The 23,920-nt window shown below is 36.4% G+C and overlaps 1 protein-coding gene across 7 annotated transcripts in view; it reads right to left on the bottom strand.

The window, feature by feature from the left end:
- PPFIA2 (PPFI scaffold protein A2) overlaps positions 1 to 23,920 on the bottom strand; it is a 289,459-nt gene that overhangs the window by 27,072 nt on the left and 238,467 nt on the right. For all 7 annotated transcript variants that reach the window (XM_023932782.2, XM_023932720.2, XM_023932737.2 and 4 more), the window contains 7 exons: positions 21,781 to 21,916; positions 21,084 to 21,304; positions 18,144 to 18,381; positions 15,567 to 15,596; positions 14,566 to 14,696; positions 13,907 to 14,061; positions 9,605 to 9,698 (listed from right to left, as the gene is read on the bottom strand). In XM_023932782.2, the coding sequence (XP_023788550.1) occupies positions 9,605 to 9,698; positions 13,907 to 14,061; positions 14,566 to 14,696; positions 15,567 to 15,596; positions 18,144 to 18,381; positions 21,084 to 21,304; positions 21,781 to 21,916 (1,005 nt within the window). The remainder of the gene's footprint in view (positions 1 to 9,604; positions 9,699 to 13,906; positions 14,062 to 14,565; positions 14,697 to 15,566; positions 15,597 to 18,143; positions 18,382 to 21,083; positions 21,305 to 21,780; positions 21,917 to 23,920) is intronic.

Here is a 23,920-nt window from a genome sequence, read left to right as displayed (position 1 = left end):
AGTAGTAATAAAACATAGAAAATAAACATGGTGCTGAAGATTAGTATGTTCAGCAGCCATGGCATTTTAACTTACCCAGATATGCTTTTCATGAGATGAAGAGAGATGAATGGAAAAAAAAAGCACATAAATGTTAATGAACATATAGTAGTCCATAAAAAAAAATAAATAGTATGATAAATAAAATTATATCACCATTATAATTACAGAAATCTTTGTAACTGATCTTTCTGTGCTTTAGAAAACTTAAGTGCTCTTGTGAGGAGCAAAATGAAATAGTCAAAATGAGATTTTCATTGAACTCACGTTGGCTATTAATTAGGTACCACTCAGTACAGCACATGTTCCATCTACAATACATATTCATGCCAAAGATCTGTAAACACAGCGAATGTGGAGTAGGTTTTCAAATCAAAGCTTTTTGCTTAGATTGGAATAACTTCATAAGGGATTTTGCGTAATCCCAAAAATGTTGATAATCTCAAACCTGTGGATTTAACCAAATTACCACAGATAGGCAGTAAAATTGAGTGGACTACATATCAAGGTTTTCTTTCCTATATGCACTTTAATAATATTTTAGCAAAACATCTCATAGTAATCATAAATGTCCTAGAATTGGTGTCAAATTTGGTTTGGTTCTTGTTTATTTTTAACATGCAGATTTCACGTACACAGGTGACTAACATTTTCAATGGCTATTTATTCCGGGAAGCATTTTAATTTCAGCAGTCAGACTAACACTAGATCATCAGGAACAACACTGGTATGAATGATTTGCCCTCTAGGTAACATATTATTGCCAATAGGTACAGTATATGGAGAAGAAATTAGGATGTCATTGCTGATAATAAACCTTCTACATCATCCATTAACTTCCATCTTAAAAAACAAAACAGAAACCTCAAAATAGTACATTTCTATGAAAAAATTATTTACACAGATCTAGAAATGCTTGGTAGATACTGTTGTGATAAATGTGAGATGAAGAACCTTTGCTGTGATTAGCTAGGAGGAGGTTGCAGACATTTCAGTCAGTTCAGAAGGGCACTGTTTTTGAGGACTTAGATTTCGTTTTCATGCATGCAAGATCAGCAGAACAGCTGAGAGAGAGGAGAGAAAGTGTGGCACAAAAAGTAGATGGAAACAAATGGCAAATTTATACACAGAAAATTTAAGACAGGAAGATTAAGGAAGGGAAGGACAACAAAGGTATGTAATATAAGTACTAGAGAACTATTAAAAACTTACTAAATCTGATGGAAGTAGCACTAGAATTGAACATGCATTCACAATTCATGCTCATTTGTTACTGAGCTAATTGTAAAGACTGATGTTGTTCACCTTTGTTGAAAAAACTTTTAATTTTGAACCTTTTGGAGTATATTGAAACAGAACTGCTATTTGTTGTATTTTCCACTGAGTACTCCTTTGGGTATGTGTAGAGAGAAGCAGGGGGATTGACTGGATTGCAAGTAATTTTCTTATAGTTTTAATAAGCTGGCAGTTTTCAGTCACTGGGGGATGATTTATGGGACCTGAAGGCCATGAAAGGAGTAAAAGATGAAGGGACATTCTGTCACTTCCTGAGCACCTTGTTAGAGAATAGTAAAATACAGCAGGGAAAAAAATGGACCTTTAATTCTAGGTTTTATCTTCAGGGTGTTTTGATGGTTTGGGATTTTTTTTGTCATACGACAACAAATTTATCACAATTTTCTTACATTTTGTTTAGACTTATATTAATATATAAGTTGTGTAGGATTTTTTACTCTGCTGTGTTTTACTCATTCTTCCTTTAAATCCTAATTCTACAGTTAATCTGATAGGATACTTATATCTGCTGGAGAGAGTTGTTTAGAAAGCCAGCTGCATGCATCAGGGTATAAGCTTATATTTATCCTGAAGTTCCAAATTGCAGAGGATAGACTTACATATGTAGATAAGACAGGGACTAGAGCCTTGGGGGTTTATGTTTGATTAAAAAGTTGCAATCTTCTGATATAAATAGTCTCATCTTTTATGAGGAAGAGAATTTTAAAAACTTGGCAAAGGATAAAAACATTATTTCTTTCAAAAGTATTATTGTAAAAAGTAAAATATCTTTAAAGTATGCATTAGATATGGAATATAATATGTTGTATCATTTTTTTCATCCTCAGAATAATCTAAGAAAGGTTTAATATTCCTCTGCAAAATAAATACCCATTTATCTTTACATTTGCAAAGCTAAAAAGGCTCCGACTATCAATGTAAGAGCAAGACACATTTTTAATATTGCAAAAGCTTTGACTGGCTAATGATTTGAAAGTGTTCCAGTTAAAATATTTGCTGAAGGAATTATGTTTAAAAATAAAGTTCATCTTTATGTGGCTCGAAGACTAGACACTGATCCAGGCAAGAGAAAACCACACTGCACACAGCAGACAATCCTAAACTGCGTATCAGAATACTGAACACCTCTTTCCTTCACCAGAATGAGAAAACAGGAACACATTTTGCTAGAAGGGAGGAAAAAACCCCTAAAGATCAGGCTAAAAGCTTCTAACATCAGGGAGTTTTTCATAGATGAGGTAGGAAGGAATGAAATTAAATGCAAAACTTGAATTTTCCTTTGAAGATTCAGAAAATAAAGGATTGGAGGTGAAAAAGACATTGTATTGTGAAGAGCTACATCAAAAAATAAATTGCATATGTTTAAGATACAATAGTGTTTAATAAGCATTAAGCATATAGGTGGATGGCAAAGAAAAATACCCTAATTAATCCGACTGGATTCATTTTTCTAAAACATGTACAATTAAAAAAAATCATTAGAAACAGCTATTTGCATACTGCAGAGGACAGAAATTATTTGTAGTCACAAATACGCTACATCAAATTCTAATTGCACTTACACAAATGAAACCTAATTAATTAACCTAATTAAAGGGGCATCATGTGGATTCAAAAGAAATTACATGACAACTGCAGTGTTTCAAACAAAATAATCCACAAAATTCCACAAAATAGTCTATCTAGATATTTTTTCAAGTTGCCTGGTGACAGAGATCTAAAACTTGGATTTGCCCATTAAAAAAATGAAAGTCTGTTTATGTAATGAGGTTATCAACATTTATCCTTCCTTTTTTTTCCCCCTAAGTAGAAAGAAGAGTCAATCCAACATGCTCTTCTGTTCATACAGTGTTCCTGCTCTTTAACATGTAGTCAGCTGAGACTTAACAGCATAGCAATTCTCTCTGCAAAGTTAATTATAAAGCTATGAATCGTAAGAATCTCCTTTTACACCATAATTTTACATATGAGAATTGCTTAGGTCTTGATTTTACAAGTGTCTATTCATGTATGTAAGAACATGTACATGTCCTGGCAATCCTCAATCAAGGCTCTCCTGCAATGCACTTGAAGCCAGGAAGCTGTATCTGGCAAACGAAAACTTGTAGCTGTGGAGTAAATCCCCCCAAAACCAGGTTCTTGGGAAAGAATGGTTTACTTTGATTTTCCTTGGAAAATATAAACCTCACATCTTAAGCTTGTTTTGGAAATACGGAGTTAATATATTCTTGTCCAAAGTCAAATCAAACAAAACTGAAGAAAAAAAGTGAGGCTAAAGTGCTGCTCTGGACTCCTATTAATAAACTGGGATATTTATCAGCTTCTGGACTTGGGCCCTGCCATCATGATCCAGAATAGCTGGCTTGCAAGTGAATTCTTTTTCAGGGATTTTTGTAATAATTTGTACAAAATATAGAATTATAACATAATTTGTCCTTGGGATTGCTGCAGAAGGGATGGCACAAGCCCATCTCCCACTGCACTGGCAGCATGCACAAGGTCAAATCCATCTCTGAGAGGCAATCTAGGACTACAGAGCACCCAAATGTCTTTCAAACCTTGCCTTATGCTGGTGCCTTACTGGGGATACAATCAGCACATCCTGTGAAATGTCAGTGACTGTGACCAATCATTACACACTTTCACGGAACATATGACACACATATATCTTGTATTTCTTCAGAGAGACACCTATTTGCTGCTACATTGCATATTGCTGCAGATCACATCAAACATTACATTTGAGAAGGGTTCCTGGCCCTTGGAGCCGTACTGCACTGTACAAAGCAAGACTCTAGAGCTGTATTTGTCACCAGTGAAGCTTTTAGCTAAGGGTGATTTGACATCATTCCTGAGTAAAACTGTGGATAAGGAGAAAAGAATTGGTGTTCACTCAGATAGTTATAGCAAAAAGAGAAGCAAACACAGCTCTATTTATTGATAATCTTTCAAGCTTGGCTGAGTTCATTGTTAAAGAATATTTTCATAAAGGGCTCAGTGTATGGTATTTTAGTGAAAAAGACAGTAAAACATTTATACAGCTTCTCTTAAGTGCCTTAATTTGTCACCTGAGATGAGGTCAGTGGAGATATGCATTTTTAAGGGGAATACAGTTTTATTTTAGCCACAGAGTTATCTACTCATTTTCTGATGTATGAATTGTCTTGTGGGACACACACTGATCAACTTCTGCTGTTCCAGATGACACAATGACTCTACCTGAACCTTTCAGGAACCTTTACAAGTTTCAGTAGAAACTGGACTGATCTGAACTTCCCATGCTGGGCTGTGGCTTGGGCGATCATGACAACCCTGTGTGAATGCCAAGGCCAAGTCATTGTGCACAGTTTGCACAGCACCCACCAAGGATGATGTCATGACCATATGAGATAGTGCACACACAGTCACAGAGAATGGTAGCTGGAGTCAGCTACAAAATTCAGAAGTGGAAATTTTCCATTTTTCTGTTTTCCAGAGGGAGACTGGTTAATCACTAGGAAAAAAAATACGACGAGAAAAGCTCCATTCTTCATTTTCTAATGGTCTGATGGGTGCCTTCTGGAGAGTTTATCTTAATTAAAAGGTATGGTTCAGAGGAGTGTAAACTATTTAAATCATTGGGGGGTTCAAATGAATGTAACTGTGACAGACAGTATCTGTGTCATAATTCTAATCCTAAACCCTGAGTTTTCTTGAACAAGTTACTCTTTAGGCAAACAGACTCTGAAATTCCTGGCAAAAAGCAGAAGATTCTATACACAAAACCTCTCCACATTTTATATAGAACAAGTGAAGTGAAATACAAAGTCCATTAAATAATAAAATAATAAAAATTAAATACATATACATCCCAACATCACCTAATTTCACAAAACAATAACACCCTAAACACTTTAAATACCACTTACCCCCATATTTTGTTTCTGTGTGCTCATTTTACAAATAGTAAGACCTAAAAAGCTTCAGTATTAACCAAAATTGTCATTTATTTAATGTCTGAGAGTAAGCATCTATGGATGAGTCGGGCAACTTAAATTTATCTTTTCAGCTTCTAAGAGATGTTTGGTATAATTTAAAAATTCTATGCAGCTTCCTTAATTTCTCTTTGATGCCTTAAGAGTAAGACTTGTTCCTAATAAATCTACTGCAATAACCAAATTTTGGATGAATAGACACTCTTGTTGGAGGTTTATAAAGGTCTAGCATATCATTGGGACAAACTGTTAATTACATTTTAATGACGTCTAAGCAATCAATTGAAACTGAAAGAAATTTTACATCTAAATAGCATCTTCTAAACAAGAAGCAGGGAAACCTTGAAATTTAGGTTAATGACACTGTAATCACCAGAGAGAGAACTGGTCTCCAGAATTACCATACTCTCTCATTACACTTTTCAGAGTGAAATGTATTATTTAGTACCTGATTGCACACAAACAAATTGGGCTAAAGCACTATAACACTGCAGTGTGTTCCATGCCACGCTTGCTTGAGGCAGCAGGTGCCCAGGACACCTGATGGACCATTAGAACCTGCTGCTGCAGCACCTGGCAATTTGAAATGTCATGCATCTTCATCCCTGGGGAAGGGGCATCTTTGTGGAATTACTGATGAAATTAAATACATTCAAAAATGCAAAAGGAGAAATTTAGCATTTTAAGTATTTCTCAGTTAAGAGATACCATGGATATAATTTTAACAGGAATCTGTTATTTTATAATGACTTCTACCCAAACTAAATCAAAGCTAATAGCAGAGTCTGGTGAAGATGATGACTGTGAGGTGCCCCTGCCCAGGGGGACAAAGATTTAGTTTCACATAAGTATTGTTGAAGTGAGAGGCATGGGCAAGAGGGAATTCCATCCTCTGCCTTAGAGGATATGCCCTGTGAGCCCTGGAAGAGTTGCTCCACCCCAGATCCCTCGTGGGGTGTCAGCCCAGGGAGTTCTGATGGGTTTGAGCCCCTGGGGTTTCTCCCTTGCTGTGTTCCTAGTGGTCCCTGACCCTGAACTCCACCCTGGTTCTGTCCCTCAAAACCCATCTCCCTGCCTCTGTTTGGGGCTCTCTGTCTCTGGATCTGAGTTTGTTCCCATGCTGAATAAATGGTTTCATGAACAGAAGCTCATCTTGTTGGTGTCCCATGCTGGCTCCTGGTAACTGCAGCTTCTCTGGACGTGATCCTGCAGCTGCAGAACACAACAGATGACTACTATCACAGTACTCATATGTTGATCACATATGTGATGAATCTGACCTCTGTTTCACAGAAAGGGAAGAATCCTTGCTTTCCTGCACCAGAACCACGACTCAACTCAGATGTTTGCTGAGCACTTAGTAGGGCTCATTTCACCTAACTTGCATGTGTCAAAAGAAGCACAGTTTCAGTATGTGGTATTATACCTGTTTTGTAGAAAAGAGAATTGGCTCTGGCATCACTGTTTCAAGGTTTTTTTGTATTGTTGGCTTTTATTGGTGAGTTGTTTGTTTGTTTTTTAGGTTGCTTTTGGTTTTGCCTGCTTCGGCTTTGGTTTTTATTTTTTTTAAAGGTAGTGAAAAAGCCAGCATAAGTAAAGCTCTCTCAGACCTGAAATGTAATACAAAGTAGTACCTCACAGCTTTAGCATACCTTTTAACTATCCTACTGGTGGGTTTGGTTCTCTTGGGCTTTTATGTCCTAATCCAAGTCACTTAGAAATGCTTACAAGGTGAATTTCTCTGCTCTGTATTCCAGTTACTGTGCTCACTCTCTGCAGGGTTTGTAGAGCAGATTTGTTTAGCAGTAAAAGAGGAATCAACCACTTGAACTTAAATTATACTGCCATAGTTGCTACTGCTGCATCACAAGCCAGAAAATGACTCTCAGACTTCTCTTATTATGTCTTACAAAGACCTCCCACACATCCCCACCACCATTAATGTTACATAGCATGGTATCCTCACTTGCACTACACAATTCAGTAATCCTGCACCTACTGTGTGTATGGCAAAGCTGCTTCCCGAGGGAATTAGGTGTTGTTAAGAATTAGTACAAAGAAATGTGACATACTGCAACAAACTTTTTATTTAAATTACTTTCTGGACTGTCTCAATTTAATATTTTCCAAGGTAAGACATGCAAATGAGTGACTGATATTGAAGAACTATCTGGACACAACCCTGTGCCATGTGCTCTGGGATGACCCTGCTGAGCAGGGAGGTTGGACCAGATGACCCACTGTGATCCCTTCTAACCTGACCCATTCTGTGATTCTCTGACTGCATTTCTTACAAGGAGGTGTTAGTTCTCCTACACTCTTGACAGCTTGGCACCCTAATGACTACCATAATCCATAATTCAGTAGAACCTCCTGTATATCTATAACCCAATAGGTTACTTTTTTTTTCCTTTATTATGGTTCCTCTACAATAATATCACATATGCATACATATGTATGTAAACTAGCAATGTATGTTAACCTTTCTGCAGTTCTGAGGATTCTAAAGTGAGACTATGAACACAGGTAACCCTAAAAAGAACAGGGGAAAATTAAATTTCTTCATTAAGTAGTTGTAGAACATATACTTCATATAATATACAGTTCAGACTAATAGAATAGTCATAGTCACAAAGAAAAGATCCCTTTCCTTCCAGCAGAGGATATTTTGATTATATCTAATCCATAAAGAACCAAGGACAGACAGACACAGGAGAAAAAAAGGAAAGACTTGAAAAGCAGAAAGCATGGGATTGTGTGAGATTGGACAGAAATTTAGTCACAGATTATCTGCACACCCATTATTTACAGACCCAAAATTTGGTAGGCAATCTATAGATGAAGTAGTCATGTCATGTTTGCAGCTGTGTGTGCTGGTTTAATGAGCTAACACATAAGAAAGTGAACAAAATGAATGCATTTATCCCTTCAAAGTGATTTCAATACTGTGATACATTCAGCCCTCAGAACTGGAAGGTACATTGGGACTTAAAAAAAAAGGCTGCTGAAAATTAAATTATATTCTTTATGAATGGTCGTGATGGTCTCAATGATGCCTTTAGTAAAGGTAAAAAGATTTAGTAAAGAAAAGCATGGTAACATAATCTACATCCATATATTTCCAAAATTACTGATTAGTGATAAAAATGTATAGATAAGAAATACAGGGACAAGACTCATCAACTGTAACATCCTTGTGAATGCTATTGTGAGTTTCCTAATTGAATTTAAAACGTTTCTTCTCTTTCAGCTAGCACAGTGACTATTTCTCTATCCTTAATTGCAAAATTGAGGCTGATTGAAACAGAATGCTTGCCATTGTACATTACATGGATGTGTACATTTAAAGTTATATTTCATCAAGTGCTTGACAGTAATGCAGTGATTAAAAATATTCAACACAAAAATTTAAAGAGAAGCTCAAACATTCAAGTTAGAATTGCAAATTCTCCTGAAACTCCTGAAACAAAGGAATCTTAAAAGAGTGAAACAAACCTGAAAACCCAGAAAATTAAAAAAATTAGGCTTTCAGAATCCAAGTAATAGCATTACAGTTAATGATTATGGATGAAAAATAAACCTATTTGTTTACAGAATTAATTTGAAAAGTCATTTTTAAGTACTACCTTTTTTCTCTGACACCCTCTAATTACACTGGGAATGCAATGCTACCAAGAGGTCTCTTTTGTGTTTGCAGCCTTATTTTATTAGTTCTTCATAGCTCCTGGCAGCTGCTAGGAGTCAGTGTACTGTTTTTACAAGGAGGCACATGAAAGACAGCATTAAATTATTATATAATTGATGCAAACAAAAAGCTGGGTTTCTTATTGTCTGCATTTGCTGTCAGGCATAAAGAAAGTGAAGCTGGTAGGGTTTATGGGGAGCCTTTGACATCTAGAAACAGAAATAACAGTCTGTTCACTAGATAATACAAAAAAGGTTTTTCACCCTTTTGAAAAAGGAAATCTACATAGGGAGTCATTAAATGCATGTCTATTGTTTAAGAATTGCACAGAAGGCAAAAAGCACAGGACTAATGACAATGTGAAATGGAAAGATGTCTCTCATGAATTTATGTTCTTTCACAAATAAAATACTATTGTACAACTGACAGACAATATTTTCCCTTACATTTTATATGCTGCTTTAAAAACTTTTACACTGGAAAGCAACATCACTGCTAAAATGCCATAGTACATGGTCTTTGCTTCTCATTCCAGAGTTGAGTAAAACAATAAAAATCCTGATATTTGAATCAAGTTTCAGCCAAAAAGTCACATAAAAACAGTACTCACTTTTTCTTTAGTCTTCTGTCCTTTTCAGCTTGTGTTCCGAGTTTGCCTAATCCCAGAGATTCCTGAGCTGCTGCCTCTGTTTCCATGTAACCTCCTGGAAAACAAAACAAACAAAACCCCCACCATATTTTCCCTTTTCTCTCTTCCTGTTGTTCCCCTCCTCAACCCTTCAATTCCTCTCCCACCCACCATCATCATCTATGTTTGCTTCCTTAAGCTGTGACATCTGGTGTTTGTGGAGAACATCTATCACCTGCAGAAGTGAATTCTGACAAGCATTTACTACATGGGAAAAAGTAGTAGAAGAAAAAAAATGTTTTCTCCTCGTGTTTAGCAGAAATGTATGACAAGAGCACCCTTATCTCCTTTGCCTATTTTAATTTGCCTCCTAAAGCTCAGTCTCGTGGTGCTAAGAAATGCTCTCACCATTTTTTAATCTTAGTTGAGAAATGTACAAATGAAATTGCATTCTCTAGAACTGTCTCTCTACTGTTGCTGTAATACAGCATCACCTAATGCAGTAGCGCTGAAGTCTTCATTTTGCTTTCATAGAGAGTCTTAGATGTCCTTATCCCTGCAAACTCCCAGAGATGACAGAAAGAATCTGTCAGAGAAGTAAAAAGCCTCCTACATCTCCCTGGAGATGTCTTGTAGGCACCTAAATCCTGTCAAAGTCAAGGGAACTTGAATAACTTACACAGACTGACAAAGGTAGCTTGCAGGAAGCAAGGACATGTGGACCAAAATAAGATAATTTTATAAACTAAGGGCATGACTGGTATGATCCACATGGCCACTGACACGACTTTCCTGGTGCAGAAGTGGAAAATGGTCTGACTGTTTTATCACTGCCCTGATTCAAGAAGAGGGGACCTGCTCATGGAGCTCAGTACAGGCTCCTGACTCCTCACTGTCCTCTCACTCCCACTTTAATGTGTGCAGACAGAGGCATTGCAGCACTCCTCCAGTGCTCCAGGCTGGAAGGTGTGTAACTGGCACAAGAAGACAACAGTATGGTAAAATGTTGATGATTGACTTGAAAATGGCAGCTTCTTATTTCACAGATAATGGATAGTGAACAATTGTAGAATGGGCACAGGCATAATAAAAAAGCACAAAATAAATTAAAATATTTCTGTCCCGATACGTTGATTTTAATAATAAAATAATGCATAAATGTTATGTAGTGAAATAGCACCACAGCCTTTTACAAGTTTGATTTACTTGCACCTCAACCAAGGGAGAACAAAACCTACTACTGCATCATGTCAATGACGTAAACGTTTCTAAGTTTGGGTTCAAGCTGTTCTTTTAAAGCAGGTGCTGTTTTAACACTCTTGTTTGTCTAGACAGATTTTTATTTTATTAAAAAAGAACATCAATTCCACTAGTCTCACAATGAAAATGACACAAATGCATCACAGAAATGCAGAAAACACAAATACATACTTCTGTTTACTTCATCTGTCTGTCCAAGTCTTATAGAATCTCATTAAATGCTTGCTGACTCTGGATAACATTTTTCATTCAGCAAACAATCAACATACCACATCTTTGAGAGAGCAGCCCTCAGTATGTTGGATAGAGATGGAATGAGTGCAGTGAAATGAGGGCTTATTACAGGTTGGACAGTAGTTTAGGCATGATGAATGTCTCCAATATCCCAATACATCTAGACTTCAAATAACTGGGTGTACCTTGTATTGGATGTGGCCACAATAAAAGCTTCCTAACAAGCTGACCTTTCCATTTGCCACGCAGATCAGCTTGCTTGGGCAACTCTAAAAAATGCCTGGAATGTATTGTTTGTTTTAGGGCCTAGAATACTTAAAATGTAAGATGAGAGGAATACCTAAGTGTCTAATGTGGTGTTTGTCAAGTGAGAGAAGACTGGAAAAGAAGGAAAGAAGAAAAGAAGGAAAGAAGGAAAGTGCACTTGTGCTTCCTGTATCATTCCTTTTGCCTTCTCCAAGAACTTAGAGAAAACTTGAAGAATCTAGAAATCTTGCACCTTGATTCTGAGAAAGGTCTCCTAAGGCATGAATTTGGCTTGGAACAACAATGCTAATGGTTTATCAGAGAAGGTAAAATTATCAAATAATAAAATAACAAAATTCTAGCAAGTTTAGGAGTTGAAAAGGAATAATTTCAGGGTTTTGCAAGGAGCAGAGAGCAAGGAAATATTTTGGTTAATAGCATGGCTCTGTTGAACTTAGTAATACAAATGTAGAAGTTTCAATTCTGTTTCTTAAAAAAGAGTATATAAATATATTTTTTAGAAGAAAAGGTATTTTCCATATTAAAGAACATAAGGAGCATATGTCTAAATTAAATTAGAGTGTTGAATTTAAACAAGCAAATAAAATACATTATTTTATTGATTTTGCAAATAAATTTAGGTTATGAAAACCATACAAATATTTTGCAGTGCCACAGTGATAAGACTTGCTATATAAATTTCTGTGATGTAGTATCTTACCACAAATAGAACTCCTAATTTTATAGCTGCACAGCTAGCACATCTGTTGTGAAATTGAGTCAAGTACTACCACAACTGTTCTTTTTAAATATTCCTTGTCTCTTGCAGCTCAGGATATTCTATGATTCTATGATACTGCCATTGAATGGAAACAGCCACTCAAATGCTTTTCTTTTGATATGTTAAAAATTAAGATGAGCAAAACTACATGTAAATAAAACTACCTGCACAATGTCTTTATAATTTCTGAAAAATATTTCTGAAGAATATTTCTGTTCGTTTTATACATGCTAGTAAACCTACTTGCTTAATTAAAATGTGCATTATACTGAAATCTTTACTGTTGAATTAAAGGATCGAAGTTCCAAAAAATCATATAATTGCAAATCACTATAATCTTTTAGAAATTTCATGACCTAGTATGGGGAATTACAAATGGACTTTATCAAATTCCACGTATGTATTATTAATCATGGTGGGTATTACGAATTAACCTATTGCCCAATCATTGCTACTCAGATAATCTTTGAAGCTGTTATTTCACTTTTGTTCCACATTTCAAATAGCTGGAGGGAAGGCCAACACATTTATTGCATCTTTGTCCTCTGTGCTCCTGACTTACTGATAAATTGTAGATTATTATGTATAAACCATTAGTATATAAAAAAAGGGCTATCTGGAATGTAAATTTGAATGAATAAAGTCTAACTTTAGATGTAGTCTAAAGTTATAAAATTATCCATCAATGCAGATGGTGGCATACAGTGTATTTGAAAGACTTGTTTATAGATTCTCATCTAAAAGATTGAATAAAACACTTTTATTTATTCCATAGTGAGGAAAAAAAGGGAATTCAGATTACAAATTGAAATTAGTTTTTTTGGTTGTTTTTTTTCAAGAATACATGTTTTTCAGAGGCAGAGAGGAGAAACTTAGTACTACCTTTTTATAAATTCTGTACTACTTTAGCAATGATTTTGTTAGTTGTGATAAGGACACATTGCAATACAATACATGTAGGGTTTTAATTTCAGGCTTATGCTTGCTGCTTAAGTGTTTACAATTACTGCAAGGCCTTAAAATTCTTTTGCAAGTGTTACATGGTCACCAAGCAGTAAAATTTAGTGCCTCACAAATCTGTATTATGTGACATCTGCATGACTAGGAAAGAGACAGTATTTCAATTTTATTGACACATTTATTCCAATTTGATACTTGTGTTGGCATGTGTCTGTATAGACATATCCTACAGAAATAGGCAGTTGAAATTTTTTGCCATGAATGGAATAGAATTAAACAGTCTTGGCAAGTGAAAAGGGCAGGAGTAGGAAGAAAGATAAGCACTGCTGTGAGCAGCATAACTAAAGAGTTATCCTGAGGACATTCAGCTATAGGCACTAGAGTGCATCTATTGACACACTGAAATTTGAAAAGCAGCTACACTTAGTCGCAAGGACCTCCTGTATCACATAGGTACACCACTTAAAGCCATTTGTTGCTTATTAACTTCTCACCTCCTCTTTATGTGGTTATTCAAGAATACAGTGTTACCATTTCTACCCTAATTCAATAGACTATTGAAGCACCAGGTTCAGTGAAGATGACTCCAGTAATTTGTGCCAGAACTTTCCTTTCATTTACATTACAGTCACTGCAAGCTCTTGACGAATATAACTGCTGATAACAATTAAATTTAACGGGAAAGTTGTGCAAGACAAAACAGAAAAATGAGAGTATTGGAAACTGAAAAAAAAAGAGAAAAATTAAACATGGAAAAATGGCAGTGAAATGGCGACTTTATCTTGTTACCACTAATTCCTTACTGAGCTGTCCAAGTCGAGCCTTCTCTTTTTTACCGAACAATCGTCCTATTGAAGACTTGATTCCTTTCTTTTTGGGAGCTTTGTGCAGGGAGTCCTGACTGCTGCTGACACTGCCAAGACCAATGCTTTCTGGCTCCAGTGAAGCAGGCAAACTACTGCAAAGATATAGAATAGATAACATGTCAACATTTTTATTTTCTTCTGAGCAGCTCTGCAAATAAATTAATTGGTTATAATTTAGTAATGATCTCCCAACAAGTGGAACAATCACATCTTAAAATTATTTGGCAACATACAGAGCAACAGAAGAACACACTTCCTCTGTCAGGCAAGGCTGAAAATAAATACTTTAACTTTGCTAAGAACAATTTGTGAAAAATACAGTAGTCAGCATTCTGATTTTATTTCTAGGATTTGTAGCACTGTTGCTTGCAATAGCCATCAATACTGTACCTCAAAATAGAAATACCCAGCATGTACTTTAGCACTGATGAACATTTTCAGGGTCACACAACAGACAAGGGGTAAGGTTTTTTTTCTCTCATGACATGAGAAACAGAGAAGAAATCAGGTCATTTTGGAATATTTAAACAACGTGATTTGAAAATAATAGTACGTGGTATACTGTGACGTACTGATCCACGGTGCAACCATCTTACCTTCTGGCATCATTGTGGTATGAAGAAGGAAGCGTATGAGTCATCCTGATAGCTCTGGGTGTTGGAGGAGGAGAAGTTTCACATTTGATTGTGGCTTTATCTTCACGCCCATCTTCCTCAACTACTGCAATCTGGGGGAGAGAGACTCCAATGAGAGCCTATTAGCTTTTCAAGAACGTTTTAACACATGCTGCATGAAATTATCAAGTGGACTGAAGCATGTAAAGTATCAAGAGCAATTTTTTGAGCAAATTGTAAGGGTTCTTTTTTTTAAAAAATGCTGTTGGGAAAAACAATTGCCTAAATAAGGCAGCTCAAAGCACATATTTGAAAGTAATGACATTATGCTTGTAGAAGAAACTAATTCCCTTTATGCTGAACAGGTTGACACAATGAAGGTCTAAACATGAAGGTAGTCTCAGGTGTAAGTGCACTAAACAGGATTATTCAGGTTAACTAAATTTCTCAGGGATGTAAGGGAATACAGACATAAACATGACCACTTTCTTCATATTGTGTTACCTGAATAGTCAGTATGCTTGACAATAGGCATGGACAAAATGGAATTTTGTCAGTGCACATAATGATTTATCTTAAATACCATTCTGACATGGAATCTCATCATCAGTACCAGTTCTGTAAACAACTTAATACTTCTCCAGAAGATTTCAAGGAATCTGTTTGTAGTTCCTCCAGAAAGAAAGTGGCCAAAATACATTTGAAGGTAATTATTTTGTGTCCATACCTCCTTAAAAATAAGTATTCCTTTAAGTTTGAGCTGTGAGACTGTTACTCCAAGTTGTCACTGGTGGGCCTTGATTCTGTGGCTTAACTGTGGCCCCTGGAAGCTTTTCCAGGTAGGATTAAAATTATTATGTTCAGGCATTGAATGAAAAGGAGAGGAGGGGATGTAGTTGCTGGCAAGGGACCCAGTTATCTAAATAGCAGAGGAATAAAATAAATGTGCTTTCCCAAACTTCAAAACACCCCCAGTATCATACCTTTCTCCGATGCTTCCTTAGGTCGCTTGGCTTAGATTGATAACGAAAGAGGCAACAACAAAAAAATAATGATTAATAAATATTATTGAAACATAAAAAAAGTCTCACATTTGTTGTTCTCACATTCATGAAGTGTGAAGCAAAGATTAATTTAATACTTTCTATATTATATACTAATTATATACTTGATGCAATAATATATGATAACCCCTGAAAAATACATCATTCTGGGAAAGCAGGTTTGGGGGTGTTTTTCCTAAAGAAATATTCTCTTTCAATTTCATAAACTTAGCAAAGAATTGGACATTTCAAGCCTGTAGTAGCACTTACTATTTTTGAGTTTTTATATAGGTACTTGGGTTTTTCCCAACAGAGATTTTTTTTTTTTTTAAAGTCTTATCAAATATTACAAATATATTGGTGTCCCACCAAGTAAAACCGAAAAATATCACCAAATACCATGCCTGGTATTTTCAGGAAATGAAAACGTATTCTTCTGCAGTGTTACTTGGCAGTAGAAGACTGCTAGAATGGGAGTTGTTCAACTCCCTTTGTATTTTAATTTTTGGTAGAAGTCTCATTCATTTAAGGAAAGCTGAAGAAACTCTGTAGAATTGATTTACTCCAGCACCCAGGCTGTGGAAACTCACACAGTCCTTCTCCTCCAGCCAACCAATACAAGGTCACTTGGCAATTTGAGCTCTAGAAACCAGGCTTCTACAAAACCCTTCCCAACTCAAAGTTTCACTTAGAGGATGTCTGACAGACTTGTATCTGTTCTCAGACCGCAAGGAAGTGATATTCAACACTGAGCTCCTGCTGAAACAGTGCAGGGCAGAAATGTCCTGAAATGGTTGATGAAGATGAGCAAAGCTGTGCACACCATGGGGGGATGCTTCTACTGCTTATGGTAAGTCAAGAGTTCAACTGCAAGTCAGACAGACAAATCCACCTGAGTTTTGGCACAGTTACAGCTGGATGCCAGTGAGACTACAGCAACCTGAATTGCAGAGGCTATGCTGTCATTTTGTATTTGAATCTGATGAACCCCATGACCCAAAGCTACAGTTTTCAAATCCAGGCCACCAGGCAGTGCAGGTGTCTGGTGGCAGGGCAGTTCAACCACTGCCATTTACCCACAGCCAGACTGCGTACGGCTGGGGAACAGGAACCAGACTGTGCTTTTGGGAAGGTGCTGATTCGGTGAAGTGGGTGACAGCACAGCAGCCTGCACACTCACCTCCTCCACAATGACCTATGCAACCAATATTTTCATTTCTGCTGTTCAGGTGTGGGAACTGGGGCAGCAAAGAATAAGTTATGACTGCCTGCTTGGACCTGCTCCCTGTTGACCTTGGAACCTAAGGCAGCAGCAAACACCATACTAAACTGGGAGGAGCAGAGGGGGGCCATGAGTAGCTGTCAGTTCCCAGGAAAAGGGAATACTTGACAATGATCACCAACAAAACCCCTTATTCCCAGATGAGAAGAATGAACAGCCAGGCTTCATTTCCAGCTGCTCTTAGCAAACTTTTCTGTTAGGAAGGGCTCTGCAGGGAATCTGTGCTGCTGCTACTTCCCAGGAATGGGCCACAAGGGGATATTGGTGATATTATGATTATCAGAAAAAAAGCAAACAAAAAATGGGCTTATGCATACCCTATTCTATTCCCTGCATGAGATCAGCAGAGTGGGCTGATTTGATTCTCTCCTAGTACTTAAAGGGATTAATCCACCCCAGCCCCAAACTGGCTAGCTCACACTGAACCCTGCATCTGTACTCAGATTAGTATCAGAGCTGTACATCTTAAATATAGTATATGGTAACTATCTTCTGATATTTGACAGATGTACTGTTTCTTTTTGTCTAGAATCAAAATTAAATTCCTTGTAAATCCCTTTCCAAATCGAACCAGACATGCTTGAATGTGTTCTCAAACTTAGAAATTATTTGCACAGTAATTTCATGGTGGCTTGATCTCTATGTGTGAGCCACCTGTAATATTGAAATATATCAGTTAAATGAATTAATGGAAACCAAGAGCTTATTTCATTGTGCATGACATATGAAATGAAGAAAACTGCTGCAAATGTAAAAGAGTGTACCAAATATAAAAGTATATCCAAATGATCACATATAAGAAGTGGTGAAATGTCTTCATGTTTTCTAGACATTTCCTGGAAGTTTAAACTCATCAATAGTTCCACAGACTATTGTGTAATACCTGTACCACTTAAGAACTTTCCATTAGTAAACATTTTTTACATACAAGTAATTAAAAGAAGTAATTTACATACAAGTAATTTTAATTACTGTTTCTTATTAGTTCCATACTCTATGGGCTCAAGACCCTCAGTAATCCCATCACTATGCCTCTAGTGAATCATGCAGTGCTCAAAACCACTATAACAAAGCCCAAAGGTAACAAATGTCCAAATTCTAGAGAATTTCCTGTCTGTATGGATGATGAATATGTGACTAAAGAATTAGAGAGATGAGCCAGTCATACAGTGAAAAGATTAATTACTTAATACAAGAAATATCACATCAAATACTGTCATTGTAGGGTTTCTTACCAGCGTCATAACCCCCATTCTGTCCATCTCCCTGGCTGGACTGCGAGGGGTGAGCTTGGGAGTCGAGTGTCCACTGGGAGGAGATGAGCTTGCAAGTGATGATGCTGTCACTGAGCCAGTAATGGAGGTGCCTTGGTGGACTCTGGCTAGATTTAAGCCTTCCAGACTCACACTGGCCACTCTGTTCTCTATCTCTTCAGCACGCAATTCTGTCGACTCTTTCTCTTCTTGGATTAGCCTAATTGAGTAAAAGAAGAATACTTTTGTTGTATTTTTCTCTTCATAATCCCAGAGCAAAACTAGAAACCAGTCCATTTCAAATGAGATTTGAAAGTAAGAGCAAACAAAGATGAATATCACAGATAACTAAAAAGTACCCTTTTCCAATATTATTTTCCTAATCACCAGTTATCAAATTATTTCTCTCAACTCCTCCATCCTCAAAACCTGTTTGAAGAATGTGATCAACAGCAAGACTTGATGTATGACATTTCAGGAATATTGGGTCTTTTGCAAAGGAGCTAGAATTGAGCGGGGGGTTAACAATCCGATTTACCATAGACAACTAATTCCAAGCTTACGTTGGCTTCATCTGATTATTTTTTGCTAAATCACAAAGTTAAGAGTCAAATGAAATTGGGCCTTTAAGAAGGGAATTGCTAAAATAATCCATATTAATAAAACAAGAGAATGTGCAAGACAAATTGTCTGTTTTACCCCTATAATTTGATCAAAAAATGATAGCTGTTTCTAAAGCCCTGGGTTTTTAAGTGAATTTCATTAAAATTGCTTTCTTGTTAGCAAGCATTATAAGCTTCTTAAGCATCTATCACCTCAACAGATGCTTCCATTGGGTTCTTTGGTTGTTTTTCAATTGTGATTGCACCTAGAATGGAAAAATGTCTTTAAAGTAAAATATTTCTTTATAAGTCCTTTGCCCATAAACCCTTGCTAGGAGAAGTCTTTTTTTTTGCAAAAAAGAGGAAAAATTATAAGGGATCAATGTGAAACGAGAGAATATGAAGTCTGGGGAGGCTGAAACTGTGAACCAGACTTTTCTGTGTGAAACTAAGCAAGTACAATACATAAAACCATAATATATTGAAAATAGAAACCTAAAAACTCCTGTGCAGTGGTAAATCTTCTTCCCTAACATCCATTTCAGAATTTGTATAAAACATCTACCATTTTTTTAAAATAATGCAGGGAAGAAACTTAAAGGCCATTAATATTTTGAAAGAGAATTATAACAATGTTTTTCATTTTACTAATCTAAATCCTGAATCATGTGTATAATAAAACAAATCTAAGGCAAAACACAATTTAATCTCTTTTGATATCTCAAAAAAAATTATAAACCCTTATAGTGTTTGTAAATTAAAACCAAAAACAAACAAACCAACAAAACATGAAATGCAGAATGGTTCATAAGACTTTCCTTGTAGAATGATTTTCCTGAGCTGTATAAAAAACCATACAAAATTACATGCCTGATCCTTTATTAATATTGCTATGATAATAAAAGCCTATACTTCAGTACAAGATTAGCAGTTGAGGAAATAAACTACTCCCAGTAAAATAATTTTTTTTATATAAAAGTGCACCCTTGCTTCCCTTTAGAGGTAAAACTGTACCTGACTCAAGGCCCTGGGTTGAGTATAACAGTGATCTGATTCAGGGTGGCACAAATGATATCCCAATATGTCACCTGCAATTACTTCTCCTTGTTAAATCCCTTTACTGTATCACTTGTTAAGTGGACAAAAGACTAGTATTGTTTAAAAACAAATATAAATGTTGCATCTACAGCTTCCTGAACTGGCCACAGTGCTGATTTTGACATAACAGAAAATATAGATAAGGTTCTTTCTTTAATATACACTGTTTTAAGGAGATTTACCTTCCCAACACCAAAATATCTCTTTGACCCTGTATCTAGACAGGTGTAAGAAAAGGTTTGAAAAAAGCATCATCTTATCTGAACAAACACATTCTGGGACAGCAAATAATGTAAAGTTCTAGATGTATCCTAAAAGGTTTCTCCCTGAACAGAAAAATTACTCAAATTCAATATATTCCAAAAGAGTTCTCCCTTTATAGTTACTGTGATCAGAGAATGATTCTGTCTTGTTTTGATTATATTTCTAACCACAGTATTTCTGTTTCTAGTATTACCAGAAAGTCCCTAGCACATTTACTAACATTTCCTTCATCTCCTTCTAGGAAAACAGTCACTAATGAGAGGATGTTTTTCATACAGCAACTTTTTTTAAAGTTGCCCTTCCTGAAAAATACATAAGAATGCTTTAAGCATAATATATGGCTTTGTTTATAAAAATCCCTTAATTGAAACACATCATTTGATTCTGTACCTCTCCATTAAATTAGCACAGATATTATAAAACCTTATATTCATTACCTATTTCCAAGCACTATAATCCAACTTGGAGCATGAAAAATCATAGTCTGTGTCTACAGAGAAAATCAAAACCATGTCTTAGAAAATGCGGCTTACGTTAGATTTAACATGGGGATAATTGCCAGAAGAAAGCATGAAGAGCACTGAAATAAAATATTTCTGATAGGAGATTGTTACTGAGAAAGTGGAGTCATGCATAACAGTGAAAAAGACCTTGAAAATAGGACTGTGAACAGTAATCTGTGAAATCTTCCATGTGTTAGCCTCCTCTAACTTCTCTTCAACTGGCCAACAGTTCTTCACTTGGAAGGTTTTTTGAAAGAAATTTCTATGGTTAAGAAAGAAAGACTCAGTTGATATCTTCACACAGCCAATACTCTCTTCAGGAAAGCAGACACATTATCAATCCTCTAAATGAAGAAGTGGTTTCCTAAGCGCCACAAATGGTACCTGAACTCAAGGACTAAAGGAAGCTTGAAGCTGTAACCATAAGTGCATTGCAGCTGGTTCAGGCTACATACCTGATTTCTTTATTGATTGCATCTAGCTGCTCCTGAAGCATCATGGCCAGGGTCTGGGCATCGGAATGGCCACTTGGTGACAGCAGGTCCATGGAGCTGAACAGGGTTTCTCTATCATCATCATCGATGTCCGACATCTCCGTGTCGCTCTCAAATGGATGACTGCTCAGAACACCCATCTGCTGCGTCCTATTCCACTCATGATCACCAAGTGATTTTACCTGAGCAGGAATTAGGACATAAATGGTTTATGTCAGAGAAAACTGCAAAGTCAAGCTTTAAAAAAATTTTGAAAGGAAAGCAACTAACACTTCAACATACGTATTCAATTATTAGCGCTCCATTAATGCTCCCAACATTACAGCAAACAGCAAAAAGTATTTTCACATAATTGCAATTTAGGTATACAATTACTACAAGGAAAATTTACACAAAGAGACACTCTGGAAAGACAAATAATCAAGTATGTTTGAACTTTGATGCCTAAACTTCAACATTCTCTGCTGTCATTTTGTACAAAAGTTCTCTGAGCAGATATAGAAAAATCTCTGCTCTCTGAGTTGGGTTTTCTTGTTTGGTGGGTTGTTTTTTTCTCTTGTTGTTTTCTTTCTGGAAGAAAACTCCACAAACTGTAACCTTAAAAGCCTCAAATACATTATCTTATCAGGGAATATGTGAAAAGAAATTGGGGATTAACCTTTGGTTCATCTCTGCGTACTCCCATCCGGCCTCTTCTAGGTCGTCTTATCACTTTAGTTGACCGATAGTCAGACTGGCTATCAACTAGTGAGCCCACTGAGTACCTCAGCTCTGTTGATGTGTCCAGATGAGGTCTATAAACAAAATCACATAAGTGGACTAAGAGAGTAATAGGAATAACAACAAAAAATCCAATGACTTTCAGTCTAGCAACAGAGATTTCTTTTTCCAAATGAACATTCATGTATCACATGATAAATGAGAAAACCGCATCACAAAACGTAATTTAAAATTGAAATAATTGCATGAGAAAATTAAGGAGAAACAAATAATAAAATCTCTGATTTTTTTAAATGAAAGCTATGCACAGAAAAGCTTATCATCCAAAACTTTAACAAGAAAAAGCACATTTCAGGATAATCAGAGCTGGCAGCTGAATGTATTATCCTGTATATTCATAAATATGCCTGAGGTTACTCTATGTAACTCGTAACTCATGTTACGTGTTCATGAGTGAGCATATAGATTAAAGCTTTCCTGCTGTATGTCTGTGGTCTACATTATGAAAACATTAGTGAACTGACCTGTGATATTCAACATAATTTAGGAATTACTAATCTTTCTTTGATGAAACTTTCAGTGATGAAACTTTCAGTGCTTTAACTCCCAATTTTTCCTATAGCCCTGGTAAGTCTTGGAATTTTGTAGTGAACCTTATAAAGGATGACTTCAGCACCTCTTTTCTTGTTTACAAACAGTGGTCCCTGACCTCTTTGTCCTTAGCCAAAAAGCAGCACCAAAAGTTCACTGCATGCTGCAATAAAAAGCATCCTAACCATGGGCTGTGGAAACAAGGTGGAAGAGCAAAGGGTCAGTGCACCACTTGAGAACTCAACCACAGAAGCAGAGACCTGAATAATTTCTGTTTCTTAATACACCAGCAATCTCCACATGAAAAGATAAGAATAGCATGATCACAGTAGAAAAATGAAATGTAACAAAATCCCCCATAGGACAGTGACTTTTTTTTAATCTTCTGTGTACAGTAATTGTCTCAATAGAACTTTGGTCTCATAATCAATAATATTTGATTGTTGTGAAGCAAGATGGCAGGAAAAAAGAAACAGTCCAGGTTCCAGTGTCTAGCTGTAGATATTCATCTGCTGACCAGCTTCATTATTTTCCTGAAAGCACAAACTCCAGCCAATGTAGAATTGAATACAGGCTGAGAATAGGAAGTATTCAATGTTCAGAGCTTTCTATGCCTGAGAGAGCTGGGAGCTTCATGAGGTAAGGTTACATTAGGGAAAGTATACTTCTTAGTGCAACCTGATGAATTCCCAAGATATTTAGACAGCTTCAAACATCCCTCTGACAAGGGCTAATCAGCTCCTCTTTAGGGAGCACAAGCTAATGATACTCATCTACCCAGCAAGAAAAGCTGCTGTTCAGCAAGGATGGCTGTTCCAGAACCAAAGCTGCTGTTGAAGCAGCTCAATAGCCTCCATCCCTGAGAATACGTTCAAGAAAAAAAGTGTTGTGTGCCTGTAGTTACATTCCCAAGGGAACAAAATTTCAAAAAGCTAGAAGCATCACATTCTGAATTTCATCGACTTACACTTCTCTACCTATACAAAAACATTATTCCAAGAAATAATAAAAGGTTGAGGGAAAAACCATGTCCAGGTACTGAGCAGTATGTCTGAGGACATCAATGGGCAGACAATAGCTGATGGAAAAAACAACAACCTCTTGAACAAGAGTAACTTTAGATGAATACAGTGCTCCCAATGTAGTGCTCCATGGATTAGTTTTGATCCATGAGCTTTGTCTGGCAGGTGTGCCAGCAAATTTTAAAAACTAACATGTTGCTTGTTACGAAAACAGCACATGGCACACAATTATCAAAAAAGCAACAATTTAATCTCAAGGGACACTTTTAAGCATGAAGGACTTTCTAGAATGACAAATCATTTTCAGCTTTTAGTGTTTATTTTTTATGACATTTGTCTCACTGTTCTTCCCATATGGATTTTCCATCAAAAAGAGGCACAATATTTAATATCCGATTATGATGTTTTCAGAGCTCTCTGGATAATGTCTTCACATTCAGCTGAAGTTCTGTTGTCCTTTGCTAC

The sequence above is a fragment of the Cyanistes caeruleus genome, chromosome 4, assembly GCF_971803275.1.
Source record: "Cyanistes caeruleus chromosome 4, bCyaCae1.hap1.1, whole genome shotgun sequence".
Lineage (NCBI taxonomy): Eukaryota > Metazoa > Chordata > Aves > Passeriformes > Paridae > Cyanistes > Cyanistes caeruleus.
This window is presented reverse-complemented; position numbering and strand designations above follow the sequence as displayed.